This window comes from Ascaphus truei, chromosome 5 (assembly GCF_040206685.1).
Source record: "Ascaphus truei isolate aAscTru1 chromosome 5, aAscTru1.hap1, whole genome shotgun sequence".
Classification (NCBI taxonomy): domain Eukaryota; kingdom Metazoa; phylum Chordata; class Amphibia; order Anura; family Ascaphidae; genus Ascaphus; species Ascaphus truei.
The window spans coordinates 36,693,453-36,705,765 of record NC_134487.1 but is presented as its reverse complement, the minus strand read 5'-3'; the positions used below and the strand labels follow the sequence as shown (position 1 = coordinate 36,705,765).

Genomic DNA, 12,313 nt, shown 5'->3' with positions numbered 1-12,313 from the left:
ACACGAGAAACGGCTGAGCCTCACCAACTTATCTACTTAAAGACATACATATGTTACCTTGATCCTCCACTTCTGACAGCATCTTTATTAAATAATTGAGTGGCAAGAAGTCAACGTACAGTGGTGATTTATCGATGACGTACTTTCTTGTAAGCTGTGGAGAAACAGATACATGCCCTTGCTCAACAAAATGAAACAATTCCCCCTCTGGGATGGAGGTGCCAGTAAAGTATTGTCCTGCAAGTACTAGGTCAACTAAATTAACCATAGGAAGCAAGCACCGAATGAAACTTTTTAATGGTAAAAAGTGAATCTGAAACGAACACTTAATAAATTGCGTTGATTATGTAAGAAATGTTATCTCCCCCTTCCTATGAATATTGTGTGTGGCTGGAAAGGTTATAATGACAGAGGCTGGTAAGAAAAAAATATCTGAGAAGTAAAAGAATGTGGCTAGTTTCAAATATAGATTTTCAGTAGATAATATTACAGCGGCTGTTGAGAATATATCTAAAGCCAAAAGTGACTAGGACTTATTACGACAAATGTTGGACTAGAAAAAGATATGTGACATTTAAGGACTATGACATAATAACTTCTGATAAAAGTCTGAAGATCCTTATATGAGGTGTAACTTTATGTCACGTAGATCAAGCATGTGAAAAGACCACATTCAATGATTGTATTCAGAATAGAATGCTGATGTATGTAGTTTTTCTTTACATAAATAGACGTACAATAGTTAGCTAAGACACAGAAGGATAAAACCAAGGGAGACATAGGATAACCTCAAAAGAAAGGATTCCATCGAGAGTAAAAAGGGACAACAGATAACATACATCTTTGAAAAGCATATGACATACTTGATGTGAACTACCATATATCTGCAATATGCAAGTAATAACTTCAGACAATAAAATTAATTGTATGCTTAATGGAATGCAGAATTATTATATCCAGGAATGATATAACGAATTATTGATTACGGTTTACTTTTAATGTTTCATTAAATTTGGCCTAGAGACCTTATCTGCAACAGTGTCACAGCAATGGAAGTGATGCAATGGAAGAGATGTGCTCAGTATTCCATGTGAACAAATTCATTCTAGCCTATATCTTTGATGCATCCACACACTCAATCTTAATCAAATATACTGGAGAAAATAATAATAATAATATATATATATATATATATATATATATATATATATATATACATATTATATAGCAAATGGAAATATTACTGTATGCTCATTAGCATGTCTTAGACAGGTTTGCAACTCTGCATTTCACCATTATCACCCAGCACACAGTTCTTCCACTGCAGCAAGGGATTCTGGGAAATGAAATGCAAATGAGTACACAGTGCCACCTTTTGCTTCAAAACCATATAACATGGTCCCCTGTACGCTTATGCTTGCTGCATTTCACAGCTTTGAGCACAGTCTGGGTTAAGATGCATAGCCAGTAAACCAACCCACAGACAGCCGTTTCGACATTAATGGGTCTCATCAGTGTGGGGTTGGTTATACTGGCTTTGCAAAATGAAGCTTAGGATAGGTTTCTATATATAATTAATCCAAATAGAACGATGATGATAAATGTCACGAAGTATGACAAAGATGTTTTTAATTGGGTTAGTTTTTTTGTTTCTTCACTAGAAGTATGTTTGGTGTTCTAAAACATTGTCATCGTGAATGGGTTGTATACACATTCACTTACCTCCCTTTTTTTAAGCTTATTTAGCAATTGTTTCATATAGTTCGTGGCAATGAGGTTCGTGCTGATGGGATGGTCCCACAAATGATGGACCTTTTCACAGATTGCCTACAGTAAATAACAAAAAAAACATACACTAAAAATACTGAATGTTCAATGTCCTACGTGTGAGAGGATCTCTCATTCAGAACACTTGACACCTTAACTGCGGGAGTGAGAGTTTCCTGATGTTAAAGTGAGTTTATGTCACGATGGACGCACTTATTAACAAATTTATATTTTGTGGATCCCAATTGAGCAGAACAAGTTGAGCAAAATAAACTGAGATTTATTCCCTTGATAGGCAAACACACGACAACGGCAGAATTACACTTAATAATTACACTTACTGGTATAGGAACAGGGGATAATGTCCAGAAAGGTGCAAAGCACCAGAAGATTGCCTTTTAAAATGTAATACTTTTGCAAGGGCATAAATTGCCAGCCCAATCCTTCTGTGAATGTGCAAAGTCTTTTCTAGTCCGTTGGGGTTAATCAGATAACCCCCAGCAATCACAGTGTCCTAACGCAGAGTTTTGTCCTTGGTACCGATGTAATAAGACTCTTTGCGTTCCAGGAATGTGCTGCTGCTCTTCTCCGCTATTAGAAGCGTGTTGGAAATCCGCTCACATGGTAGAATGAAAAACGAAAGACAATGGGGATAGCCTGGGTGGCATGTATATAGGGTTTGAAAGCCTGTCTCCAACATACCCATCCAATCCCCCTCGTGGGAATTTTCTCATTTCCCAATCCCCTACTTGCCCACAGTTTGGAGAGTGGGTACACAAGGGATTTCCTGTTCACACAGAGCATGTGCGACAACGCCACCTTGGCTACTTAGCATAGGTGCACTCCCCTCTTTACCTGGCCCCTCTCAGGCTGGAAGGTGGGGACTCAGGATGTGAGCTAGCACAAATGGTCAACAGGATTTCCTATTTAGCATCCATCTGTCCAATTCACAGCCACCTGACACTGGTTCTTTTGATATGCAACTTCCAGAGACTTACAGGCATGGGCCCAGCATGTTACCTTTGAAGCTTGCATAGGCAAGTGACCCAGCTCAGAGGTGTCAAAACATTTGGTTCTTGTGTGCATTTTAATGACAGGAGCAAAAAAACCTCATCCTGCTTGTCCCTGTTTAAAACCTGTAGCAAAAATACACTTTATTGAAAATACATGTTCCCCTTATCTCACACGTATAATTTTATATGTGTGCTTGGGGTGTACTATACTGCAAGCTCATACAATCCTGCCAAATGGGGACAACAAGGGACAGAGGGAAAAATAAGACATGTACAGTGCATGAAAAATTAACCCCTTCATCCCCAATACGAAATAGGGGTAACCAGCTGAGCACACTGCCTTTATTAATGCGCTGATTACGCCCATTTTCTTCACACCTCCCCCACTCAAAGCCCAATGTTTGCCCTGGCCACCTCCTCTGGTGGTTGGACTGACCTGAGGGTTTTTGAAGTCATTAGGTCTTGGGGATTGTCCTGCCGGGAGAGGCAATCAGCATTCCCATGCTCTCTGCTTTTCTTGTGCGGAATGGTGAAATCGAATTCCTGCAAGGCAAGGCACCATCGCAAGAGCTTGGCATTCTCTCCCGACACCCTCTGTAACCAACTAAAGGGGTTATGGTCCGTGATAACAGTGAAGTGTCAGCCATAAAGATAAGGCTGTAACTTCTTGAGTGCCTATACTATGGCCAGACACTCCTTCTCAATAGTGGCATAGGCCACTTCTCTGGGCAGCAGCTTGCGGCTCAGGTAAACCACTGGATGTTCACTGCCCTCCTCCCCCACCTGGCTGAGCACAGCCCCAATGCCAAAGTCTGAGGCATCAGTCTGCACCAGAAACTTCTTGGAATAATCTGGAGCAGCCAGAATGGGTTCACAGGCCAATGCAGTCTTCAAAGCCTGAAATGCAGCTTCACAGGCTGGAGACCAGACTACCAGCACAGACAGTCGCTTCTGGGTCAAATCAGTCAGAGGGTCACTCCCACTAATGGGCTGTGAGGTAACCTGCCTACAGTAACTAGGGGCCCCTAGAGAAATAAGACGACTGCCACGCACCCTGTATCCTAGAGGCAATACCTCTGCCCTCTTTGCTGAACACTGAGTGGGTATAATAGCAAGCCCTGTCTCCCTAACCCTGGCTAGCACTGCTGCTACCTGTCCTGGATACAAACCCCAGATCTGCCTGAAGCCAACTGTCTTCTCCCTGTATGCCCCTACATACCCCTGCACTCTCCCTAGTGCCCTCCTGACCAGGCAGTGGGAGATAGCCAGAGCATTCCTCATCCTGAATGGCACCCTGAAAAACTCACAGAGACCATTCTGAAGGCTGAAGACTGCCCCCCCCCCCCCCGTTGCCTTCCTCTCTACGCTGTCTTCCACCTCTGCTGATACTCCATAGGTATTCTTATGCAGAGGATGCAGATCACCTGGAAGCACAGACTGATCGGTACTATGTGCCCTGCCCAGCTTGCCTGGTAACAGAACCCTAGGCTGCTCTACCCTAGCCCTGGCTTCTGCCACTGCCTGCCCACCTCCCCCACCTAGCTCAACTAGGACCCCTCTAGGAAACCCTATCCTACCTAAGAGGCCTGGCACTGCCTGAGCTACTTCCTGAAACATGTTCCCCATTCCTGGTAACAGGTTCAGGAGCATCTGCACATAATCACCCGCTTTACCCTCTAGTTGGCAGGCGTCCCAGGGGTGGCCACAGTCAGCCACTGCCCCTGCTGCCTCAGGCCAGAAGTAAGGCTGCAACAGCTGGGTTCTCATGTGAGTGACCCCCTGATGCCCCACTAGTGGACTGGAGAAGACTACCTGCCACACTTGCTGCCTACCCTCCCTGGGTCCCACTAACCATCTTCTACCTGTCCAGCCCCTGGCTAACCCGGTAGAACCTGGCTCCCTACCCCAGAGTCCGCGGTGCCACAGCCAGTGGTCTGACCCCCGCTTTCCCAGGACTCGGACGCTCGCAGTCCCATACCTTCTAAGCAGGGGTCAGCTTTCACCGCATCCCTATCCGCTGTCCCTAATTCTAACCACCCACCCTTAGTCTCTAAGTCAGGGGTAACAGGAACAGGTAAAGGGAACAGTAAGTCAGTCACTGGTCGCGACTCAGTAGTCTGGCATACCTGTCTGGTCTCCTCAGAGACTGCTGGAACCGTAGATCCCAAATGCAGGGGGACAGGGGCTGCTTCTTCTGTGATCCCTAATGACAGGCTATTAGGAATCGCCGCAACAGCAGGCAATTCTGCAGCAACCACACAGATCCCAGGCTCCAGGTTATTGCTAAGGCGCCCCTCAGCAGTTACCCTGGACAAAACCCCCACCTCCCTCATGCCATGATTGGCACCCCCATCCAAAATGATCTGGGCACCCTGGATGGACCGCAGCCCTCCATCAGGCATGGTTCTTTGCACCCCGGTGCATAGGAGCAAATCTTCTGGCTGCACCAGAATAACAGCAGCACCCAAATCTGCAAGCTGGTCACCAAAGGTAACTCTCCGTGGGTGCCTGCTCAGGATATCAGCAGGCTGCACCTCGACTGGTGCCCTTGGATATCGTCTGCTCACTGCTGCTGGCTCTGAGGTGACAAAAGCAGCATCTGCCTGGGACATCCCTCTTGGTTGTGGCTCCATGGCTGTGCTCTGTTCCTCTGTGTGGGCCAGCCCAATCAGAGTTACTGGCCCTGCAGCTTGTGAACGTTGCCCCTGATGGGGTCCTCCAGACCGCTCACGGTCCGGGCAATGTGGCCGGATGTGGCTCACCTTGTGGAAATGATAGCACCGTCTCCGAAGCTTGAACTCCCCAGTATAAGGCGTGTTGCTGCCCACTGTATGTTTGGGAGTCCACTGAGGTGCAGACTGGTCCCCCCAAGCCGGAATGGCTGCCACTCTGGGGAAGCTGCATTACTCACCAAGGCTCTGTTGGTTACATATTCATTTGCTGGCTCTGCTGCTTCCACAGCAGTTACTCTGGGAACGTCCTTTTCCCCGCTGACAAGGTGGGAGTGAGGGGTCCTTCCAAGCGCTGTCGACAGGAGCTGTACCCGCTGTTCATAGCTAACCCCTTCTCCCCAGGCGGTGAGGAGTGCAATGAGTCGAGAGGTAGCAAGTCCGGTCGCCGCGGCGACAAACCCATCTGCCCCCCCTGGCACCATGCCACCCTCTTCCAGGTGGTCACTGACATCCTCCCCCTGTCCTTGCAGCCCCGGAGCTGGAGGGACCTCCTGCACTCTGGGCTGAGTACTGTCTGCTGCCACAGCAGCTGGTGGGGCCATCCTGCCCTCATATTCTTCTAAGTCCTCCTCCAGCTGACTCTTGGACCAACCGTCTGTCATGAAACCGTACCCCACACATCTCTACACTATATGCGCCCGGTTCCAGGTACAAAACCTTCCTGAGCGCGGACTCATGGTGCCACTGGGGTATGGGTCCAGAGACCAGTGAATTATCTCATGCTCTTTGGAAGTGTTTAAGTGGCCACTTGTCTGAGGAGCTTGCAATCTACAAGGTCCTCACTATATTACAGAGCCCCGCAGGGAACTGCAATATAGGCTCAATCAGTATCCCACACGCTGCCACCAGTTTTAAATGCTTGTCACGATGGACGCACTTATTAACAAATTTATATTTTGTGGATCCCAATTGAGCAGAACAAGTTGAGCAAAATACACTGAGATTTATTCCCTTGATAGGCAAACACATGACAACTGCAGAATACACTTAATAATTACACTTACTGGTATAGGAACAGGGGATAATGTCCAGAAAGGTGCAAAGCACCAGAAAATTGTCTTTTAAAATGTAGTGCTTTTGCAAGGGCATAAATTGCCAGCCCAATCCTTCTGTGAATGTGCAAAGTCTTTTCTGGTCTGTTGGCGTTAATCAGATAACCCCCAGCAATCACAGTGTCCTAACGCAGAGTTTTGTCCTTGGTACCGATGTAATAAGACTCTTTGCGTTCCAGGAATGTGCTGCTGCTCTTCTCCGCTATTAGAAGCGTGTTGGAAATCCGCTCACATGGTAGAATGAAAAACGAAAGACAATGGGGATAGCCTGGGTGGCATGTATATAGGGTTTGAAAGCCTGTCTCCAACATACCCATCCAATCCCCCTTGTGGGAATTTTCTCATTTCCCAATCCCCTACTTGCCCACAGTTTGGAGAGTGGGCACTCAAGGGCTTTCCTGTTCACACAGAGCATGTGCGACAACGCCACCTTGGCTACTTAGCATAGGTGCACTCCCCTCTTTACCTGGCCCCTCTCAGGCTGGAAGGGGGGACTCAGGATGTGAGCTAGCACAAATGGTCAACAGGATTTCCTATTTAGCATCCATCTGTCCAATTCACACCCACCTGACTCTGGGTCTTTTGATATGCAACTTCCAGAGAGACTTACAGGCATGGGTCCAGCATGTTACCTTTGAAGCTTGCATAGGCAAGTGACCCAGCTCATAGGTGTCAAAACATTTGGTTCTTGTGTGCATTTTAATGACAGGAGAAAAAAAAACCTCATCCTGCTTGTCCCTGTTTAAAACCGGTAGCCAAAATACACTTTATTGAAAATACATGTTCCCTTTATCTCACACTGATATTTTTCATATGTGTGTGCTTGGGGTGAACTATACTGCAAGCTCATACAATCCAGCCAAATGGGACAACAAAGGACAGAGGGAAAAATAAGACATGTACAGTGCATGAAAAATTAACCGCTTCATCCCCAATACGAAATAGGGGTAACCAGCTGAGCACACTGCCTTTATTAATGCGCTGATTACGCCCATTTTCTTCACAGTTTATACATTACTGCAGGAAATCCTGGTGTGAAAAACAGACAGTGAATCCCTGTGCTTCTCCCTTTGGGATAGCAATAAATGGGGATAAATATATATATGGTGTGAAAATCTATAAGATAAAGGAGACTTTTGGTTACATCCTTTGATCAAATAATGACAAGCCTGCTAACCACGTCAAGGTAAGTCTCTATAGCAGGTCCCTACGCTAAATGCATACTAATGTTATGTGAAAGAGTTAATATAACCAAGCATATGGTTATATAACATAGTGCAGTTCAAAACTGGTATATACCAGTACAGATACTCACATGTCTGCAAGTGAAGTGAATAGTGAAATACAGGGACCTGGCTGGGAGATTATATACCTAGAGGAAGGAGGGGCTGGCCTCCCACAGACTGCTCAATAAGCAGTTGCAGGTGATTGGCCAAATATATTAATGACACCATATTAGTGTTGCCCTCTAGGAGCGTGCTGCTAAGGATTAAAATCGGCCCAACAGAAAATGTAAAACAAATATATAATCGCCGCCCTTCTCCATGTAAGGAGCATGCAGCTGGCGAAGAGATTGGCCATACAAATGTGAAAAACAGACCGTGAATCCCTGCGCTTCTCCCTTTTTTAAAGCTTATTTAGCAATTGTTTCATATAGTTCGTGGCAACGAGGTTCGTGCTGATGGGATGGTCCCACAAATGATGGACCTTTTCACAGATTGCCTAAAGTAAATAACAAAAAAACCATACACTGAAAATACTGAATGTTCAACAATGTCCTACGTGTGAGAGGATCTCTCATTCAGAACACTTGACACCTTAACTGCGGGAGTGAGAGTTTCCTGATGTTAAAGTGAGTTTATACATGACTGCAGGAAATCCTGGTGACAGATGTTCCAGGCCCCTTTCTAACCTGGCACATTGTCCTGGAACATGAAACGTAATTGACCCATTCGCTGCCATTAGGGCATATGGAGCATTGATATGAAAAGCACTATAAAACAATTACATTTGGTCTCATAAATCACTGAATTGGGTAATGTTTAATTATTATTATTTTAATCAGTGCTCATAAAGTATGTTTAATACATCTGAAAGAGGTCAGAAACTGCTCCTGTCATATGATGTAATGATGCATATCAAAGCAAAAGTAATCTAGTGTGGACATAGGCTATTGCAGATAATTATACATTTATACTGTATGAACCAGTAATTCCCAAACAGGGTGTCAGTAAAACTTACAAAGCATAAGACAAAATTTAGAAGGATGCACAAAAATGCTACTTCAAACTTCAGAAAATAGAAAACAGGAAACATGGCATTTGAATATACAGTTAAAGAAAGAAAAGGATATAAAACCATTATTTAGCATAGTGCTTACATGGGAAACCACAACATAAAAGGAATAAAGGTGTCACCTGAAATTTTAAAATAATAACGTTATTTCATAAAGCGCTCTTCTCCCAATGGGACTCAAAGCGCTTCACAATTACAGTATAGTGTGTGGTACGCAGCACATAGAAACATTTATAGACACAGTCCCTGCCCAGATAATCTTATCTATGTGTTTGGTGCCTGAGGCAAAGAGAGATAAAGTGACTTGACCAAGGTCACAAGAAGCAGACACCGGGTATTTGAACCAGGTTCCCCCGATTCAAAGTCAGTGTCATTGTTTACACATTATGTCCACATAATGGTTTCCGTTTGCATTCTGAGATTCCAATATATCAGAATGCAGACTGTAACAGGATTATGCCCAATTTAGTCACTTAGAATGGAGTCGTCTTACACTGCTTTGTGGTCTTTGCAATGCACTGCAATCCAGGCCAGTAACTGAAAGGGTTATACAAAACAAATAAGGCCGCTAATACTTACACTTACAACTACACTTACACACCAGCCAGGCACTGACTCCTCCCTCTCCCTGCCTACTGAGAGCTCTGCACAGGAGAGTGAAGGGAAAGGTTAAGCCGCAACCCGGAAGGAACATCTGAGGTCTTCCAAGCAAGTCAGCCCCAGCGCGCGGGACTGATCTGCGAGTTCCAGCTCTTACCAACTGTGCCTACCAACTCGTTTGGACCTATCATCTATGCACTGGCCGCTACTGGACTTATATATCCCCATATGTAAGTTTTTATGTGTTATTATACCCTATGTGTAATATATTTATCTTAACCCTTGGTGCGCTTCTGTGTTTATTTTTTACAACTAGGAAAGTTCAATTGCAGGATTTAAGATGAAGCCAGCTGTTTTGTTGATAATGGTAGGGACACACACACTCCATGGCGTCAGAAGCTAGAGGTCCAGTCATGGAAAGAGGAAGCAGGACAGATACAGGAAGACAATGTTCCAAAGACGGCCAATAAAAGGCTCTAAAAATTGCATGCTTTCTTGGTGAATCATTACCAGGTATGTAACAAGAACTACAAAAACTATTCAACTACGTTGGGCAGAATTGTAGTGACTTTAATTAAGGTCATTCAGAAAATTAACGGTGGTTAAACCTTTTACAGGGACAACATGACTGTTCAAGGATTACTGCATGGGATGGGTTAGCTTCTTGAAAGCCACATAATCCTGGTCTTCAATTACCAATTTTGGGATTTGGAAAGCTCAGCTATACTTTACTTCAATTAATAATTCACACGCGTCATTAAAAGGTATCACTACCTGCAGAAGAACCGAGTCTTACAGAGGACTAGGGGTGTGCAAATACTCTATTCTTGGGTTGGAATGAAAATATGTGTGGTTCTGCAAAAAACAACACCTAAATACTATATTTCAAATGTTTTCACCAACGTGATGAAAACTAGCTAGCTACAGAGACCTCGTCAGTTGAACAGATGTTTTGGAATATTGTTGCAGAATCCAGCCCTATACCACTTTCAGGTCTTCACTTAGACAATTAAAACGAACATCCTCACACACTTGAAGGTTTCTCAAGGAGTAAAGATGTTCCGTTATAGACAACGCCTACAGAGTTCTGCTACAGAAACTGGGAACATCTGTTAGCAGCAGCCTCTCCTCATGCTTTCCATCCATTAAAGCAACAGAGAACCTAGCCACCCAATTTGTGGTACTCACCAGTGGTATTTACAGGAGGTATTGGTGACCTAGGGAATTTACAGGCTGCAAGTGTTCTGTCTCCTCTTGGTCAGGCTACAGCCACTCACAAAATGCCCAAGACAGACGTAGCAGACGCTATTGCACCCGCTGGCCCTTTCCCTCTCTTACACACGGCTAATGCATTTACATTGGCGGTAGCTTCCTCTGGTGCTTTGTGTGACCTGCTGCAGGAGCAATAACGTCTTCTACATCTGTAGGTTGTCACATTAGCCTACTATTCATACATTTGCACATTTTTGGTAGCTTTCTATCGCTCCTCCCCTACATACAGCTGGCTGCATTGTCACACTTTATATGGCCAAATGTACTAAAGCCGCCTTTGCTTGGCTTGGAAGTGGTTGGCTAGTGGACAATGCTTCATCAGTCCTGCATGCCACCGAATAGTTTTTCCATTGTTCCCCCACTGCCGTTTTAAGAAATGGACCGTAAACTGATTTATATGACAAGAAAATAACCCTTTTTATAGTAAGCTCTATAGGTATTAATTTTCCTGCTATTATTAGTGCTGCATGCAACTTTGTTGCTATACAAATAAAAATGTACATAGATACACAGCCTGGCAGAACATTATAAATATTACTCAACCAACCTCAGGAAGACGTAGAATGATGCTGGATTTAAGTTTTTCATTTTTGTCATCATCATTATCATCCATATCTAAAAGAAAGCAAAGTTAGTTGGGATGCCTGGGCGAATCAATATTTTCTTACTTTGGACAAGATCACAATAGTCTACTGTATTAATAATTTACAAACTATTAATGCAATCATCATTAAGAATGTGACCATATGGGAATCCTGATAAAGGAAATAGAAAATAAGGAGAACGTCCTACAACACAACAAAACAGAACAGATCAGATCAAAAACAAAAAGAACCCAGTCAAAGTCAAATACAAACACGATAATAAAATTTAAAAAAAGTATGGGAGTCACAAGCAAGCCATGAAACAAGGTTCTGAGTTAAATGGACGAGATCTATTAGAGATCTATTAGATCAAGAAAAGTTATGTTCGGGAAAAAAAGGAAAATGGGTATAGCAAATATGTATTGAAAAATGAAACATTAATCCGAAAAAACTAGCCCAAACGCGGATAACGACCCTGATATCCAAAAAAATAAATAAAGTATAAGCTCCAAAGTGGTTTAAGTAGATGGCCTAGAGAGAAAAAGGACAAATATATGTGACAACAATGTGAGACATTATAGGATGTCCCATGTACATACAATATGCTACAATGAAATGTATTATTTATTTATTTATAAAATGTTTTACCAGGAAGTAATACATTGAGAGTTACCTCTCGTTTTCATGTATGTCCTGGGCACAGAGTAAAACAAATAATACATGGTTACAAGTACAGTTACATAAATGAACAAGGTATACATTATATATGTATGAGATGTATCTGCAAACACCCTAATAAAAAGACACTTAAAAAAACAATGTGACTATGATAACCTGGTACCGAACATCATACCAATTATAAAATATAATGGTCATAGTTTCGGTTTTCTTCATGCAAATCTCACATCTGCTTTATCCCAATGCCATCAATGTTTCCTTATTTAAATTTACGGACATCAACTTTTTTAATCACACATTTTCTCCGACCACCGTTGAAA

General features: G+C 43.6%; 1 protein-coding gene across 2 annotated transcripts in view; it reads right to left on the bottom strand.

Annotated features, from left to right (window-relative positions):
* Positions 1-12,313, bottom strand: part of GSAP (gamma-secretase activating protein) — a 95,835-nt gene that overhangs the window by 1,645 nt on the left and 81,877 nt on the right. The window contains exons 28-30 of one of the 2 annotated variants that reach the window (XR_012801611.1): positions 11,279-11,346; positions 1,723-8,286; positions 58-154 (exon numbers count right to left, since the gene is read on the bottom strand). Coding sequence is in view for 1 of the 2 variants with exons in the window: in XM_075599623.1 (XP_075455738.1) it covers positions 58-154; positions 11,279-11,346 (165 nt within the window). In the remaining variant the exon portion in view is untranslated. Of the gene's footprint in view, positions 1-57; positions 155-1,722; positions 8,287-11,278; positions 11,347-12,313 lie in introns of those variants that run through there. The other variant, XM_075599623.1, reaches the window with a different exon arrangement.